At 38.1% G+C, this 18,529-nt stretch overlaps 1 protein-coding gene across 2 annotated transcripts in view; it reads left to right on the top strand.

The window, feature by feature from the left end:
• Positions 1–3,349: 3,349 nt before the first annotated feature.
• myo10l1 (myosin X, like 1) overlaps positions 3,350–18,529 on the top strand; it is a 52,647-nt gene continuing 37,467 nt past the window's right edge. Inside the window, exon 1 of one of the 2 annotated variants that reach the window (XM_032547244.1) lies at positions 3,350–3,770. In XM_032547244.1, the coding sequence (XP_032403135.1) occupies positions 3,750–3,770 (21 nt within the window). In that variant the 5' untranslated portion in view covers positions 3,350–3,749. The remainder of the gene's footprint in view (positions 3,771–18,529) is intronic. The other variant, XM_032547243.1, reaches the window with a different exon arrangement.

Raw genomic sequence — 18,529 nt, 5'->3', positions numbered from 1 at the left:
TTGATCTTTACAAATACATCAGCACTTTTTTTTCCCCTCACACACCTTCAATATCATAGTCTATTTTTTTTCTTCAAGGAAATAAAAAAAAGGGTCGAGGTGCCTTGAGTCAGGTGGTAGCTTGTGTAATCCTGTTAAATACTGATCTGGGGAATTTAATCCATTCTGATGAGGATTAGGTTTTAATCAAGTAAATCCAGTGTTTAGTTTTTTGCTATGACTTCCAATAAAAACTAAACAGTAATTGCAAAGTAATACATCTTGTAAGTTGTAATATATTAATTATTCGGACTATCCTTTTTTTTTTTTGCTCACAATAGATGAGTAATTTTAAACTCATATGTCTGGGTGTGTGTGTATGAGCATGTGTGCGCTGCTGCAGTCTATAGTTGGCTGATTAAATTACCTTCCCGCCTGTTGGGAATTATGGGGGTTGCTCTCCGACTTGATTTGGTCCAATGACTGTCATGCTGCTATAAAAGCTGAGGGTGGGGCAGTGGAGGGGAGGGGTGCAGAAGGGTGGGGGCAGGGTGTGGCATGTATGTATGTAGGGGGTGCTTCATAGATTAGGGAAGTGGGATGAGATCATCTTTACAAGCAGTTTAATTAGATTAAACCCTTTCCTGCATATGACAAAATCTCAATGCAGTTCATGTTGGACTATTTACTGTACATTAAACTTAAGTTTAATCATTGCTTGTTTTCATTTGAATGCTGGTACCTCTTAGGTAGAACCAACTGTAATACCTTCATGTACGTATTTAAACAATCCAAAATTTGTAATTGAGGGACAAACGTAAATATGTATTTTTAGTAGCATATTACCTGGTTCAGGTAAACATTTTAATTAATGTTTAATTATTTACATATTTGCATCAAATAGCAAAATAAGACATCCCACATGGTTGCCTAAACCTTGGATCTTTGGATCCTGTTGGCACCCTGCACCCTCTGCAACATTTTAAAAAATCTTATAAAAGAGAAATCTAGTGTTTAATTATGCAGCTTTCAATTTGAAGATACTAATAACCGTTTAAAAGCAGGCCATCAAGGGTTAATCAGAGACCCCTCATCACAGCACAATGCTATTTGTACTGTTAAAACTTTGAAGACGTTTGAATTTTAAAGGTCGTCACATTGTGAGATTGATTGCTCCCTGGTGGACACAAACAAAAGTCCATCCATCCATCCATTTTCTGTTCACCCTTGTCCCTAATGGGGTCGGGAGGGTTGCTGGTGCCTATCTCCAGCTACGTTCCAGGCGGGAGGCGGGGTACACCCTGGACAGGTCGCCAGTCTGTCGCAGGGCAACACAAAGACATACAGGACAAACAACCATGCACACACACACACACCCCTAGGGAGAATTTAGATAGACCAATTAACCTAACAGTCATGTTTTTGGACTGTGGGAGGAAGCCGGAGTACCCGGAGAGAACCCACGCATGCACAGGGAGAACATGCAAACTCCATGCAGAAAGACCCCGGCCGGGAATCGAACCCAGGACCTTCTTGCTGCAAGGCAACAGTGCTACCAACTGCGCCACTGTGCAGCCTCACAAACAAAAGTCATCCATCGTTATATTTATTTTTCTCTTTCACATGCAAAATTTGACTGTAAACAATTTGTTTACAGCAAGACACAGTTTTCTTTCATTTCGACTGAGTGAGTGATGCACAGCTTTAAATGTTTTAAGAGACTTTAAAATAAATCAAGCAGACCTTCCGATACAAGCTCACAAATAAAGGTTTTTCTTGTATTTTAATTTTCGTTAATTAGAAAATTCTAAATAAGGAAATAATATGCACAAATCGTTGTATGACTAAGGTCTGTCAATAAAAACCTTCAAAAAGTAAAAGGAGCTTTCATATTACTTTTCCAGGGTGGATTCAAAAGTCTGATATTCTCATGTTTTAGCTGTAAACCTTTGTTTCTGAAAAAATTAGTCTTAGGTGATGCTTTAATGTGGCAACTGTAAAATGTTCAGTGTAATTGTATTTCTCTATACTGTAACTTATATTTGTGCTCCCTTTACTTTTCTTTGTGTCTGAATCTCCAGGGCTGAACATATCCTTCTTTTTGTTGTCTTTTTCTTTCAACTTCAATCCGTACCTGGCTAGACAACCTTCCTCCCTGAGTCTTTTTATCCTGAAGGTTTTCCCACGGTAAAAGGCAAGTTACTTCTTTTCTCATTGTCTTCACTCGTTTATCTGTGTAACAGAAAATAGATGTGATTCTTGCTTCATCATATGTTATTTTTTTGTTTTTTACATCTTTTGCCACAACCTGACTCAGGGGTTAAGACAAAAATACGAAAGAACACATAAAAATGTGCACAAATGTCTATTTTAAGAAAAACTAACAGTAATATGATGTGTAAAATCATCAGTAAAGTCATCCCAATGTGAACAAAATTGAAACGGCACAAGCCTCGAAATTTTTCTAATAATTTAGAGAAGTCAGACTTATCTCCTAGAACTTGGGCAGTGTTGTCTGGCTTTCCCAGTTAGATATTAAAACGAGTAGTTGATTATTATTACAGCCATTTCACCAGGAGGGTTTTTCTTCTATTTTTTAAATAATAGCATGCTTTCTCTAACATCCTTTAATGGATGTGCCTGCAGTGAAAGACAAGGGGGTTCACAGAAGGCGAGAAACTGGAAGAGAAGGAGAGCAATAAACGAGGAGAGATTTATGGACCCTGCGGTCGTAAAACTGATTGCCCGTGGCGTCGTGAGTGATGCCTTTTAGCACATGCAACATACAATGTCTGCTCACACACTCACTCAGACCTCATTGAGATACATGTGCACAATGCTTTGTGGTAAGTTTGGCCACATTTGATTCCATAAATTCCATAAAAAACTCACAACCATGAACCCAAGCGCTTATGTCTGACCTCCACAGTTATCTTACATGTCCCCTATGCTCAGTCCACATCCCCAGCCAGCTTAATACATTCAGTGTTAGAGTGAGCAGAGGAGGAGAAATCATGAAAGGTCTCTGATGAAAATCACTCAGTGGCAGTGAGATATAAAAAAAATCCACACTTTCTGATGTCACTAATTTATTAGTGACAAACAGGTCAACTCTTTTCCTGTGAAATCCCTGTGTCAGGAAGTTTTTTTTTGAAACAGCAGCTTTTTTAAACTGGTTTTGAAACAGTTGTTCAAACTGCAAAACATTTAGGTTTGTAGTTTCCTCCTTCATGCTGTCTCTGTATTGAAGGAGGCTGAGTCTGCACCGCCCCGCCGGTGTGTGCGGTGCATAGTTTCAAGCTCATCCGTGGACTGGTCCTGTTTCACATCCATGCGCGCATCCTCACACATCCACACACTCCAACACCTACAAACGCACACATTCTCGGTCATTTTAAAGAGGCAGACCTGGAAAAAGGCGCTTGCTTCAATTAGCGCTCCCTAAGACGGATCCCCGGTGTGGACAGTTTTTTATTTTATTTTTATTTGACTTTCATCACAGCCTCTTTGGATTTGCCTCAAGTGTCTCTCTTTGCGCATAGCGCCCTGGCAGTACACATCTATGATCAATCGAGACATATTCTGACTGGTGAATGGGAAACAGAAACACGGAGCCATCGCCACCTTCCCCCCCATCTTGACACACACACACACACATCCACACACACACACGTGCACCTTCCCATTGGTGAAATTTGCGCACCCGACAGCGGAGCCGGTGTGTGCGCTCAGCCGGGCCGGGCGCGAGTCGTCTGGGAGGAGCAGACGGGATGGAGTCGTTTTTCACAGAGGTGAGCCTTTCCGAATCTGTGTCATTGCGTCGGAGATAAACATTAACGCGCAAAGACGAATGCATTTCGCATGCATTCGCATCGATGCTGGTTTACAGGCTGCTGCGAGATGCGTTGCGAGTTGCCTCTCCCCCTTCGTTTTGCATTCTGATTCACGTCATGTTTGTGGCAGGTGTTGGAGTCGGTACCGCTCGTCACCTTCTCCCTTACGAAAGCAGAGAAGAAAAAAACAAAAACAGAACTGCATCGAGTTGTAGATCTTCACACGTGTTGTTAATAAAGCGCTTGATTCATTTTATTATCACTGCAGAGCATCAAGGCCTGGCAGTCGGTGGAGTCGGGGCAAATGAAGCGCAGGAAAATTGGCCAAAGGAGGGCTGGCTCTGGCTTTTGCATCCATAAAGCTTTCGGATTAAATCCAATCTGTGAAGGAAAGGCAGAGAGCGGTGGTGATTAGCAACAGTCGTCTCAGAATATACAGAAGAGAGAAGATTTGAATGGGCCGTAAATGGGATGGTAGGGGGATCCATGGGTGGGTATGGGTTGGTTCAGGAGAACGGAGGAGGAGGAGGGGGATGGATTCTTAGTGTAGATGGAATGTACCAATTGGTATCATTGAACAATAGGCCCAGTCATTCAATGAAAAGTAAGTTTTCAAATGAATTAAAATGAATAAATCCAGCTTTGTTTAAGTTATGCCGTCGTTCACTTGGGTGAAACATGCCACCCTACCTTTATTTCGCTCTGTATCACCCACTCATGAAAAGTAGTCTTACTCATTGCCAGTATCTGTCCTCTCCAAGCTACTTACCCCCCTCCCCACCCCAGCCACTCCATCCCATTTTAAGTTAATCTGATATGGGTTTAAATGCTTGTGACTTTGGCAGTGATGTCATGCAATCTCTAAGTATGTGCGGCTGGTTGTGTAGATGAATTCCACATTTTCCCAGCCACAAACCTCCGTATTTTTTTTATTGGGATTTTGTTGGACAAATCAACACAAACTAGTGCAAAATTATCAAGTGAAAGAGTGTAAGAGATTCATGGTATCTCCTCCACCCCCAATAATAATTTGAAAAGGGTGGTGTACGCTTGTATTTGACCCCTTTACTAAATTGCCCCTACATAAAATCCAGTGCAGCCAATTGCCTGCAGACATCACCTTTTTATTAAATAGAGTGCACATTTGTGTAATTAAGTCTCATTATAAATGCAGCTGTTCTGTGAAGACCTCAGAGGTTTGTTAGGGAACATTAGTGAACAAACAGCATCATAAAGACCAAGGAACACAGCAGAAATCCCCGGATGTAATAAAGCTGTGGTAAAGTTTAAAGCAGGGTTAGGATTTGGTTCTATGGGAGATTGTTAATGTCACAGAGCACTGATCAAACACTCACCCAAAAATGAAAAGAGTAAGGAAGAACTGCGGACCAGAATGTGGCCTTCCATCTACACCAAGGGGCTGCAGCCTTCACTGAGCAATGTTAGTAAACCTAAAAGTGATTTTAAAAAGCTAGTTTTATTCTGTGTCCATACAAAATTTGCACAGAGTCTCCTCAGTGGAATTAAACTAATGGTGCACCAAATTTGTATTTATTTATTTTTTCCAAACTATCTTATTTTTTGATACAATTTTCCATAAAGAACAACAAAAACACAGATTGGTCGATTGAAGAAAATGTTTATATTTTTTTGTAAAACTGTATTTTCTTCTTTATGAAAATAAAAATAGAAATTAAATAGTGAATATCTAATTTAATATTTTTTTACTGATTCGCTCTATAAAAACGGATGTCATTTTTATTAAGAGGTGATTTAGCTTTTGCGGCTTTGAATTTATTGAACTTAGCTGGATTGCACTAAACCAGACAGTGCTAACTTTGGAGGAGCTACAAAGACCCTTCAGCTCAGGTCTTTATGATAAAGAGGCAAAAAGAAAACCTCTATTTAAAGAAAGCCAAAATTATTCCAAGTGTGCCACAGGTTATGTAGGGTATAAAGCGAACATGTGGCAGACAACGCTTTGGTTTGGCAATTTTTAGTCTATGACAAATGTAGGCTCACATGGTGTCAGCATCATGCTGTGGGGATGCCCTTCTGCATCTGGGACAAGAAAGCAGATCATAGTTGCTATTGCTAAGGTTTTGTAAGTGTCAGAGCTATCACCTCTCTGCAGTCCCTTCTCTGACAATGCTAAACAGTAAAATATGGCTGACCATCAAAGACCTTTGGGTCGTCATACGGCCACAGCAAAATTCAACGACCATCTCTGCAGTTTCATTTCCCATCAGTTCGTCTGTAATATATATTGATCCCAGCATTGATTTTCAGACCACCACATAATCAGTTCTGCAGCCCCAACAGCACATGCTGAAAGCTTCTGTGAGATCTGAAAATGGACAGACTCATTGAGTTATGATGGAGTCCTGCATAGGCTGCATATTTGATACCCACAAGTCTAATTTCATGCAGCAAGACTGAGCACTGAGTGAAGTAGTCCGTCCTGACTCCACTTAGTTTGACTCCGATTATTCCCTCTCTTCGCTGCACCATCTAATACCTTTGCAGGACTCCATTTGGCTCTATTCCCTAAAACCAGCAGTGTTGTATAAAGTACTGAAATCTCAGAGTCAAGTAAAAGTACAAGTACCTCTCCAAAATACGACTTTGGTAAAAGTCGAAGTCACTGACTGAAATGTTACTTGAGTAAAAGTCTTAAAGTATCTGAAACGTCTTGTACTTAAGTATGGAAATTACTGTAAAAATGGATGTACTCAAGTAATGTAATGAAAAGTACAAGTAAAAAGTAAAACAAGGCAAGTGTGAATGACATTTCTTATATTTTGGTAAACTTGTCAAATAAACTTAAAATAATGTACCCAACCAAGTGCAGACAAAATTAAACCTGCTAATAAATTGTTCCAGTTTTAAAGAGTAGCACATGTTAATGGTTTGTGGTTTTGAACTTGCATGCCTTTCCTATATTCGTTAAATTTAGTCTAAATTGCTATCGCTATGGCTTCTGTCCCCCATTGAACTAGGGTGACCAGACGTCCTCTTTTTCCCGGACATGTCCTACTTTTCAGACCTAAAAAGATGTCCGGGGGGAATTTAAAAATTGTCCGGGATTTTGGTCAACTGCCTCAAACACATTACATAGCTTACAGTGCATTATAGGGCACGGCGCTGCGTGTCACGTAATCCCTGAGCCGCGTCAGTGCGGGCAGCACTCTTCTGTGTTCGTCCCTCCCTCCCAGCCGCTGTACGGTGTTCTGATTTCTGATTTCCCCAACAATGGGAGAAGCGAAACAGGTGTATCCTATTGGAGGTGATGAACAAGCCCAGGCAAGCAGGCTACGGACTTTGTTCGGTAGCCTGCTTGCTAATCAGTAGGTGGGGTCAAAACACTTTGTTTCTCTCTCTCGCTTTTTTGTAACGAGTAACTAAACCACACATTGAAAATGTATCGGAGTAAAAGTACGCAATTAAGTTCGGAAATGTAGTGAAGTAAAAGTGAAAGTCATCAAAAATTTTCATACTCGAGGAAAGTATGAAGTACTCCAAAATATACTTAAGTAAAGTAGTGAAGTATTTTTACTTCGTTACTATACAACACTGAAAACCAGAGAGGATGAACAGCTGAACCCGGCCCCCTGTTGTTCTCACCCAGGCAGAAAATGTGATGGCTGGCCCGCCAGTCAAGCATGAAATGTCAGGTGGCATTAAACTACTGTATAATCACCATTTTTTCAAACTGGGTTGGTTTGGGGTGGAATATGGCAGATTTAAAACAAAGTGCACTGTAAGTGCAGGCCTTCATGCGGGGGACACACTATTGCGGCACATAAAAGCAATAGAAAAGTTGTTCAGAGCTCTCAAAATATTTTTTAAAATGTTGTCTTTGCTGCTTTTTAATGCCACCTGGGCCAACTGCATATGTGTCAAAACAGACAGTGGTTAAGTCTCCAACTTAGTGGCACTTTAAAACAAATAAAAAGTTTCTAATATGAAAATAGGTTTGTTTAGATATGCTTTATAAGTTCGAGAAAGCAGTTTGGTGAAAAATATTAAATCTAATCCATCCGTAATAGGTTACTAAAATTCTACGGTGACACCAAGCGGGAGGAACCGAGGCGAGGACGTAACATATACACTGCTCAAAAAAATAAAGGGAACACTTAAATAGGTGTTTAACACTTAAAGTGTTCCCTTTATTTTTTTGAGCAGTATATAATATGATGTATGTAAAATAGTGTGGAGAAAGTGCTTGATGAAGATAACTTGCAGAAAATGATACTGAGCATCAGAATGGGGTGGAAGGAAGAGGATTTAAATTACCTTAAACATGGCCTGGTTGTTGGTGCCAGACTGGCTGCTCTAAGCATTTCAAAAACTGCTGATCTACTGGGTTTTTTCCTCTCACTATCACCTCTCAGGTTTACAGAGAATGGTCAGAAAAAGAGGAGTACATCCAGTGAGCAGCAGTTGTGTGGATGGAAGTGTGCTGTTGATGTCAAAGGTCAGAGGAAAATGTGCAAATTTGTTTGAGAAGATTAAAAAGGCAACAGCAGCTAATTGTTTCAATCAAAGCATTTGGAATACTCTTTCTGAATGGACGAGATGTCTAACCTTTAAGCAGAAGGGCTACAGCAGCAGGGGACCCCACTAGGTTCCACCCCTGTTAAGTAACTACAGACTGGAAAACCGTCGCCTAATTCGATTAATTCAGCTGCAATGTTCAGAATGTAGAGAGAGAATTTGTTGGCATATTTTGCTTAAATGCTACAGCCTACTAGATGATTGGTGCTGTCCAGTGTACCAATCTTTCGATTGTTACTCCCAACAAGGATACTTAATGTCACAAAGCTCAAACATCTCAAACTGGTTTTCTGTACATGGTGAGCTCACTGTTCTCCAATGCCGTCCTCAGTTACCAGATCTCTCTCTATCCAGTAAAGCACCTTCAAGATCACAGAAAAAGCGAGATTTACATCATGGGTGTGAAGCTGACCAATCTGCAGTACTTGTTTGATATTATCAAACTAATGCGCTGAAGACATCTAAAAGATGCTAGCAAAGATTACCTAAGAAAGTGGCTGTTGTTTATATTCCTTTATGGCTTTTGGTTAAGGTAAAATAAGACAATCCTTTATTAGTCCCACAAGTGGGAAATTTAAGCTTTTATTTAGGCATGCTACCTCAAAATCTTCAGTGGCTTCCACCTGACAGATTGAAAAAAAAGGTAAAGAGTTACATCTCCATATTTTAGAAATTTTAAATCTCTTACTATTGATTCATGTGTTTGTTATTCTACAAATTTACCAAAATAACATCCACATGTGCACTAAGTGCAAATAGGAATTTGTGACTGATTGAAATGATGCAAATCGAAATGTGAGCTTTTAACTAAACCTTTCCAATGAAGAAGCTTCAGTTAGACTGGAAATATTCCTGAGTCTATGTGCAGATGGCAGGTGTGTATTGTACAGTAAACAGATGGGCTTTCAAGAGGGACCCTCTGTTTGACTAACATAGATAATATTTAGTCTCTGGGGCACATTTGGCATTAGCAGTAGTGCCAGAAACCAACATGCACAAACGTACAACAGACTTTATATCAGCCGGTTTGTATTAAACATCCCTCTGTCTTCTGACCTTTATGTTGTGAAACAAAACAAAATGTCTTCATATACAAAGGTATATAAATCCACTAAAATGATTACTTTGTGGAGAAATATATATTATATGGTTATAAAACACATGCGTATTAAATACTAAGCTGAAACTAATATACTTGCAAATATCCAAGCATGCTTTTGTGTTTTTTTTTTTCTTTAAATGGCATTATAAAGGGGGAATTAAGGAGAGTCTGTTTTGATGCAGATTGAATATAATAATCTTTGATGTAAAGTGTAGCTTCTGCAGGAATCTGGTTCAGTAGAGGGAGGGAAACAGTCATTGGAGATGTGTGACCTATATTCAGCAGCTCTGAACACATTTGTTCTGCTCAGGAGCTCCATCAGCTTTGCTTCTTTCCCTCTCCTTGTCTCCTTGCGTCCACTCACTCGGTGCTCCTTCATCTCACCCAACCAGTTAGTCTCCCTCCCCCTTCTGGTAGCTCTCTTGTCTCTGTCTTCATTTAAAAAAAAAAAATTTCCTTCTCATTTTACGCCGTTGCTTGTTTTACAGCTTCTTTTAGAGCAACTGGAATTGTAGTTATAATATTAATTAGGGTATTTAGTCATTGAAATACCGGAAACAACATCCCCAAAAATCGTCTTACCTTAAAATTACTGAACGTTTGGCAAAAGAAAAATCTGACATTTCAGACAATAAAATTGCATTAAATACTATAATGTATTTCATATTTTTTAAGGCCCTAAAAAATGTTTTATTCTTACAGATTTCTTCAGCTATTGTTGTTTGTTGCACTTGTTTAAATATCAAGGGTAACCTGCATAAATATAAAAAGTGGTTTTTAAGTGATATTTTAAGGGAACAAAATAAAATTGCTACCTTTGCTAAATCATCAATTAACTGTGATTAATAACAGGTTTTTCTGTTTACTTTAATTTAATTCGCCACACGCAGGTTTGATTATTGCCAGATCTGTCGAAACAAGCAGTTACATAAATTAAACCATTACAATCATACATCTACAGTTGCATCACATGACAGCCACTCAACCTCACAACAAGAAAAATGTTTAAGTCATGAACACGACTGCTTAAGTTTAATAATGCTTGATGACAAGCTTATAATTTCTAACTTGTGATATAAATTTCAGTTAGTTGTTCCTGAAGAACCTGATCATGCTGGCTGCAGATGATGCAGTAGGTCACGGGGTTACACACCAGAGGTGTCATCTTCTCATTTCTCAGATGGACGGTAGCTGGATGGCATTCAGTAACTGGCTTGCATACGAATGTAATCCGCTGGTGGCTTCTAAGTACTCTTAATTTTGCCCTTTTAGCTGGTTCATAATGCGGATGCAGAGATCACGGGTTACTGCAAATCCTGAAATAACAGATTTTGTGGACTTTATTTGAGACAGCAACTTGTTTTGTGGGAAAGTGACAGAGAGAATCTTTGTGTAATTATACTTAGCGTCATAGATGCCTTCATGAAAGATAACAAAGGTTGATTCTGCGCTACACACCAAGGAATTTGTGTTTCATCTCAAGCTGGCATTAGAAGTTAGCTGGTTATTGAAATTGACTACCAAAAAGTGAAGATCATCCCGACAGCACTTTAAATTTTCACATCATGTGGTTTAAAGTAATTTAATAAGACGTCAGTTTCTCATGAGTGACAGAATTTTTCTTTGGCTGATTATAGCATAGCAATGCAATGCTGCCCCTCCCCCACATTGTGCTGCACCCTGCTGGTCACCTGGCTGAAAGATTTTTAAAAAGTTACAGTTTCAAAACCACTATTCCGATTGTGTAAAGTCCTTTTAATGAGACCAAGTGATAAAACACCTGGAGATTTCTGTATGTTACTCATAACTCTAGAGTAATCTATTCTTACCCCTCCTCCACATGTTACTGCCAGTCAGTTGACCGACATGAGGCTTCAACACTTTTTCCTTCTTAAAAGGAAAAAAAATCACCTGCCTGGAAAATTTCTAGCAAAACACAAACAGTCACAGCTTTTAAACTAAAGGTTGAAATAACTTAAATTACAATATTGCTGTTGAAAACTCTCTTTGGTCAGCTATTTGCAACATATCTGGCTACCTGAGCAGACAGCCACATCATATCAGGTAGGTATACTTGTGATGCTCTAGAAATTAGGAAAGAATGGCAAAAAAAAGGATAACATTCTAGTGTTAAAACTAAATTTAGGATGTATTCATTCCATATTTTTTTCTTAAGATGTTATGTAAAAATATAAACAACAAACTTCTGCTCAATTACTGAGATACTATAAAAATGTTATGTTACTTTTTAGTTTATGTTTTAGGTTGAGAATCACATAAACTGATGCCTAGTTGGCACAACATCTTAAAATACAGAAACAATACAGTTCTGTACTTACTAAAATATTCTATAAAAAAACAAAACTTACACGATGATGTGTGTTGTTTTTTTAATAGTGCATGAGTATCAGACTCTAACACATCAATAGTCTATTAAGCTATTTGTTATGTTGATATTGAATGATTACGTTAATACTATAGTGTATTTCACAGGTCTGGATGGAATATTTGCAATGTATTATATTTAAAGTGCCTCATATTAAAGTGTAACAATATGAGCTTTTGTTGGTATTTTCAATAATTTGAAAGCAATTCAGTAAAATCTTATTTGAAAATCATCAATTTTGATGGTCCATACCTAAAAGAGACATTCTGCATAATTAATACAGGACCTCATATCGTCTGTGTTTCTGTGTTTAAACTCCAACTCCCAGAATCCATAAATGCCCGGAGGAAGAACTCTGTTTCCATGGTGCCCTGTTTCCACACTGCTTCTGTGGAGTTTTGTTGCCAGGATGTTGGTGGGGGTGTGTGTCTGTCTTTTAATCAAAATGACAGAGAACTTGATAATTAGCTGTCTCAGGGATTTACAGTGTTAATACAAATATGCCATATGAAGAGTTGCATATTCTCATACACAGAATGCTGCTTTCACTGCATGAACTCTGGTTATTGGTTCAATATTGTCTCTGTTTATGTCTAAAAATAACCAATCATCCGCATGAACAAAGAAAACACTGGATGTATTTTCATAGCTTTAAACTGAGCCAGTTGTTAATTATATTCGCACTCCAGGCCAAAATAAAGTACATCTTAGTGACCATGCAAACATCTTCTCTTCAGTTTGCAAATTAATATTTGTGCTGACAAGGAATTTCCATTCTCTATGCAGAGCCACGATATCATGTGTCAAAAAGATGTTTGGTTGGAAGATCAATTTGTTTTAAAGTTGTAAGCAGCAATAAACGGCGCTCTGGATCAGGGCTGTGGTGTGACCAAGGGCCTTCAGAACCGCCAAATCAATGCTTTTAACCTCAGACTCACATGTATTGGTAGCCATTAGTTGACTCTTTTCAGACTTGGAAAGGATATTTAGTTTCAATTACGGTACTTAAATGTTATATCTGAATCCTATTTGGTGGCAAAAGATTGGCAAGGACCACAATCCAAAATGGCATATTTCCAGTAAGGTTTGGTTATAAATTGTGCTAGAGATTTGTCTTTTGAGTTGGAGCTGTGCTGAAATCACACTTTTTCCCGAAAGAAAAAAATGCATACAGTATTTTTACACACTCAGCAAGTGTAACTTTACAGAGTTGTCAAAATGGAATATGCTATGAAATTAGGGAGGCACGAAATTGGATTTTTGGCCAATATCTGATATGTCGATGTATTAAAACTCATTTGGCTTATAATTGATACCAATATCGATATTTTTTTCCTACACTTCTTTCTCTTCTGCATTTTCTTTGTCAATTTATCCTGCCACCAAGTACAAATGCTAAAAATGATGCAACACTTTTAACTTTAACATTATGTTTAATGTCAAATTTATTCATGACATTTGCTCTCTGTAAGACAATGACAACACTCAAACAGTGTAAATTTGCAAATCTTCACAAAACTAAACTCAACCTGTTCACAAGCAACAAGTGAAAAGCACACTAGTTGTGCATTAATACTTAACAGTTTCTTATGGCATTGTGCTGTGCTGCAGGCATCATTGTCACTTTTCTGTCATATAAAAACAACTCCTTTTATATCGATTAATTATTTTTGATAGAATGGCTGACATCCGATATTAAATTTTACAGCTAATATCAGCTGATACCAATATTATGCCGATAATATTGTGTAGCCTAGTAAAAATATTTTCTACATGATGCAAAAAAAGAGGAGCCAGGGTCAACATGATCACACCATTCACAGATCTCTTAGCCACTGTTGCTAAATATAAGGATAAGCAACTAGTAATTAAAATTTGAAAGTTCATATAGTAAATACTCTACTCAGTTTTATTTTTTGCCCCCAAAATAAAAAAACAATAATAGGAAGCAAAGCCCAAAATAAATTGAATAATGCCCTGGATTAAAACCCTGTGATATATGTTGGGATAAATTATTTAGATTTTGCTATATTGACTCTGTAATCTCTTTCTGTGACAGATGTGACTTATACACAGCCAGGTGACCACCACCCGCCCACGCACACTAACGCCCACACACATAAACAGATGTTGCTCTCCTTCCAGCTGCCGTAATCTTTTTAAAACCTCGCTGTCCTGATTGCATTATCACCTTTAATGGAATATGGCTGACACAGTTTAGGTCTCTGACACAGGAGGGGCTGCACTGGCAGGAAGGATCAGTAAAGAGAATCGCTTTAATGCCCATCATCAAAAATGAATGTCCTTGATTTTAGCCATTGTGCTTTATAAAGTATCTTCTCTGAAACTGAAACAGGGCATTGAGATTCACAAGCAATAGGACAGATCATTTATTTTAGTTTTGTACCCTGGAAATTTATACACCTAGTCTACCAATGATGCACATTAAATTACAGTCATTTGAGTATTTCTGCAGATGCCAGGAAAAAAAAATCTTATCGTCTTACAGTCTCTGTAAAGCACTTACACATGGCTACTTGAAAAGTGCTCTTTAAATAAAGTTGGACTGATTGAGTCGTTCCATTTCTGGGCTGCTAATGAATTGTCTGGTATTAGTTGCTACCTGGTCAGTCGCCTCTTTCATATTTTATTCATTTGAATCATTTCTAACCTTCTTCAGAAATCCGTATTCAAAGATTACCAACCACTGAGACTGCTCCTTTCTCCTCTATACGTCTGCTCTCCAGTCACAGTGCATGCTGTAGGATGTTTTGGTCAGGATTCATCTGTACTTAGAAGGAAGACAATGGGAAGCACTTGAGAGTCTCTGGTCCTTCATCAAGGGACGTCTCCGGGTCAATGCCACCATCAAAAAGCAGTGGCATCTATGTAATTACTTGAGCAGAAACAAGGCATTTATCACACAGCTGTTGAAGCTTATAGGATGAAGGCTGGCTTTTGTGTTTTTGTGGGTAATGAAAGATTATTAGCTGAGCAGGCCTTCATTAGTTCTATGTTTATTCTTGGTATAAGCACTGCTTTGAGTTACTGGTAGTATTCTCCATATTGGCTTTAATTATTGAAGATAACATTATAGTTTAGCTTCCAACCAACAAGTTTACAATATATCTGTCAGTAACAAATGTTTTCTCATTTCTGCATACATTTTTAAAGAAATTAGTTGTGTTTGAGTTCCAGTTTCAGCTTGGAGCGGACTATCTACAAGTTGCAGCTTCTTTTGATGGTCTCGTCATAGAGCTTTTCATGTTTGGTAATGATTTTATTACGAACTAGACCAGGTTTTACCAAGAATTTAAACTTAAACAACATGTCTAAAGCCTCTGCTGACCACTGAATATTTTTAATTTGGTAATTTGTTGCCATATGTTAGTTAGTCAAACAAAAAAGAAATGGAATTTCAAATTTTCCTGTTTTCTGGCTAGACATTTACAAGCCTGACAGACAATTCAGCCCTGATCATGACTTTTAATTAACATGTTTGACTTAACAGAGCATACAGTGACTGGCAAAATATACCTGTACCCCTCAATCACATATCCCCTTATACGTAGTATTTTGTGTAGCCAGCTGCCATCAGAAGTTGTTTAATTTGTAAAGAGAGTCCACCTTTGTGTAATAAATAAAATAAGAAATAAAGAATAAAGCAAACACTACGCATTAGATTGTGAAACATGGTGGTAACATCATGCTGAGAAGATGCTTTTCCACAAGCAGTGGCTCTTATATTCCAATAAAATTCATAGAGGACAGATGCTGAGATTTGAAACAAGTGAAAAGTTCAAGATTTCAAAATACTTTTACAAGGCAACATAACTGCGTTAAATAAATGTGCTACATGCCATCCAGATTGTACAGAGCAACTCACGAACAGCTGTAAACATTTAGCTAACCCAAAGATCCCTGTGTGATAAATTTATGAAGCAAAAAATTGTCTATATTTTACCAACTTTTTCTGAACAAACTCTTTGGACATCATCACTTTAGCAGGATGTTTACCACTAGGTCAGTTCTTGTTAGTTGGAGGTCAGGGGTCGTCTTTGAGACAACTTAGTCTGGTTAAGCTTTTATGAAATGAGGAAATGCTTGGTGGACAATGCTGAAGATGCGATTTGTCTTTGACATAATGGAGAAAGAAGGAGAAGACAAGATGAACACAAGGTTTCAGCTGCAGATTCGAGTGCAAAGGAAAGAGAAAGGGTCTCTGAGATGCACGGCCATTCCTGCCTGTCTGAGTGTGTAATATAGGGGGAGGGGTTGAAGACACCAAGAGGAGGAGAAGAGGAGGATGATGCTGAGTGGGTGGGTGGGTGGGTTGTAATGCCGGCAGGTCCTTTATAACCTCCTGTCTTTGCTCAGATGTGCTTTTACAAGAGACACACATTGATCTGGAAAGAGGAGTCAGATAAAACGACTCCAAAAGCCGATGTACGCATTAAATGATCAACTATTGGTCTAATCTGCAATTTTTACAATGCTGGTGTGTTTATGTCCTTACTATCACTGTATTTTAAGGCTGAAAGATGAAAATAAAAGAGTATTTGAGCTTCATTTCGAGTCTTAGGCCAGATTTTCAGTTCAAATGGAAAGTTTGCAAAGTATACAGAGATTAGAGCCAGTGGAGATCATCAGGTCACTGTAACAGGCCAGTGTGCTGGAATCTGACAGATCAGAAGGAATTAATGAGGCAACAGGTCGACAAAATGCTACAAGAAGCTCAGAGGATCTAGATGAGCGAATGAAGGGCGTGAGTATTTATAGCAAGAGATGCTGAAGAGAAAACAACAGAGAGAGGAAAGGAAACAGGAGAGAAGAAGACTATAAAAACAAGAGTTCAACAAGAGAAAGCAAGCCTCCAAATAGACTCAGTCACCCTTAATCCCTTCATCTCTTACTGTAATCATTTGTGCACATGTTTAGTAAACTACTGCATAATGTATGTGCATAATAATGAATGGATTCCCTGGGCTTCTTTAACATTAGAGCTTATGGAGGCATGGGCTGAGTTGGGAAAATGAGAAAAACGCCCAGAGAATAAAAAGAAAAAGTAAAGTGAAAAGGAACGAAAGAAAAGATATCCAGGCATTTCTTGGGGTGTGGGACCATCTGTTCATGAAACAGTTCACTTCCACTCATCTGCTGTCCATTTGCTTCAGAAGCTCACATCTGATTTCCTCTGAAGAAATGTTAAATGTTGGTTGGAGTTGTTTACGAGCTTAAAAGGATACCAAGGATGGTCTTTCAGCACTTGCAGAAGTATTCACATTCACAAGGATATTCTTTTCTTTCTTATTTATTTATTTATTTTTTAAACATATTTACATGTTACATCCGCAAACTTCAGTGGCATTTCAGATGTGAGAGACAAACATAATGTACAACTTAGGTTGGAAGTAGAAAATAAATACATACATAATACATAGTTTTTAGCACATATTTAAATGAAGGAAAAAACAATTAAAGATGTAGCATTAGTTTTCGTCCACACAACGTTTTGCAGTGGGCCCAAAAATTCCATTTATGTTTCAACAAATAACGTGGATCCATGAATAAAACTCCTTTTAGCAGATTGTTAGTATTCTTATCAACATGTAGAAACAATCACCCCATTGTGTGGAGTACATGGAAGACAAATAACAGTGCTGGGAATAAAATTAAAATAAATATTTTTAATGAAAAGATAAAGGTCTACAACCCAACAATTGAAGGCCATAATTACTTGCTGTAGAAATTTTGTAAAGATCAAAATTAATCTGTGAAAATGCGATTGGCTTTCTTTTTTTTCAATACAATCAATTTATAATGACAATGATCTTCGAACAAATCAATCATTTTACAAAATTGTGATCAATTATGCCAGTATTTCTAAAAATCTACTTGTGATTTTCTTAAATAGAAAAATATATAAGATGAAACCTCCTCAGAATCAAAAAATTGAAGATAATTTGCGATTGTGCAACCAGTAATTAGTGTGAATTCACATAATAAATTCCACATGAATAAGCACCTAAACTTCTGTCTGTTCACTTTGTCTCTGTCACACAATTCGTGTAACGTGTTTGGCTACAAACGCAAAAATATTATTTGTCTTATGTGTCCTGAAATAGTTTTCTCTCATCAAAAAAATAATTGGGATCACGTCTGTTTTGCCCCCAAAAATCTGAATTCAAAACTATCTGACATAATTTGAGACACATGAATGAGCAGCATAAAATATTCAGTGCCTTTGCAGCTCCCTAAACTGCATGAGGCCTGTTAGTTTGCATGGCTCTGGTTGCTTCGTTGAGTTTTGCCTCCTATTTTCTGCTTCCAAATGTTTACCTCCTCTTTAGGTCAGAGGTCAGGGATTTTCTGAAACAGAGCATTATCTCTGCTGATAGGTCAGAGAAGGCCACACTTCCTCTAAGAATATCTGATTTAGATGCAAACACCACCCCGTTTTAAACACTGTTGCTTGGCCAGATATTAGTCTGTAGTTGTCTATTTTGCACATCTGTCTCCCTCAGCATGTGGACGGAGTCGTATGTCCCACTGGGCTCCGTCAGTCAACAATGCATTTCCATTTTCTGTTACATTGTCATCAGAGCCTCCTTTTTTAACACATCAGTTCCTTTTTCACTAAAACTTACCCCAGGCTTAAATTTCACTCACTAG

This window comes from Xiphophorus hellerii, chromosome 19, assembly GCF_003331165.1.
Source record: "Xiphophorus hellerii strain 12219 chromosome 19, Xiphophorus_hellerii-4.1, whole genome shotgun sequence".
NCBI lineage: Eukaryota > Metazoa > Chordata > Actinopteri > Cyprinodontiformes > Poeciliidae > Xiphophorus > Xiphophorus hellerii.
Note: the sequence above shows the minus strand (reverse complement) of the source record. Positions and strands in the feature narration are given on the sequence as shown.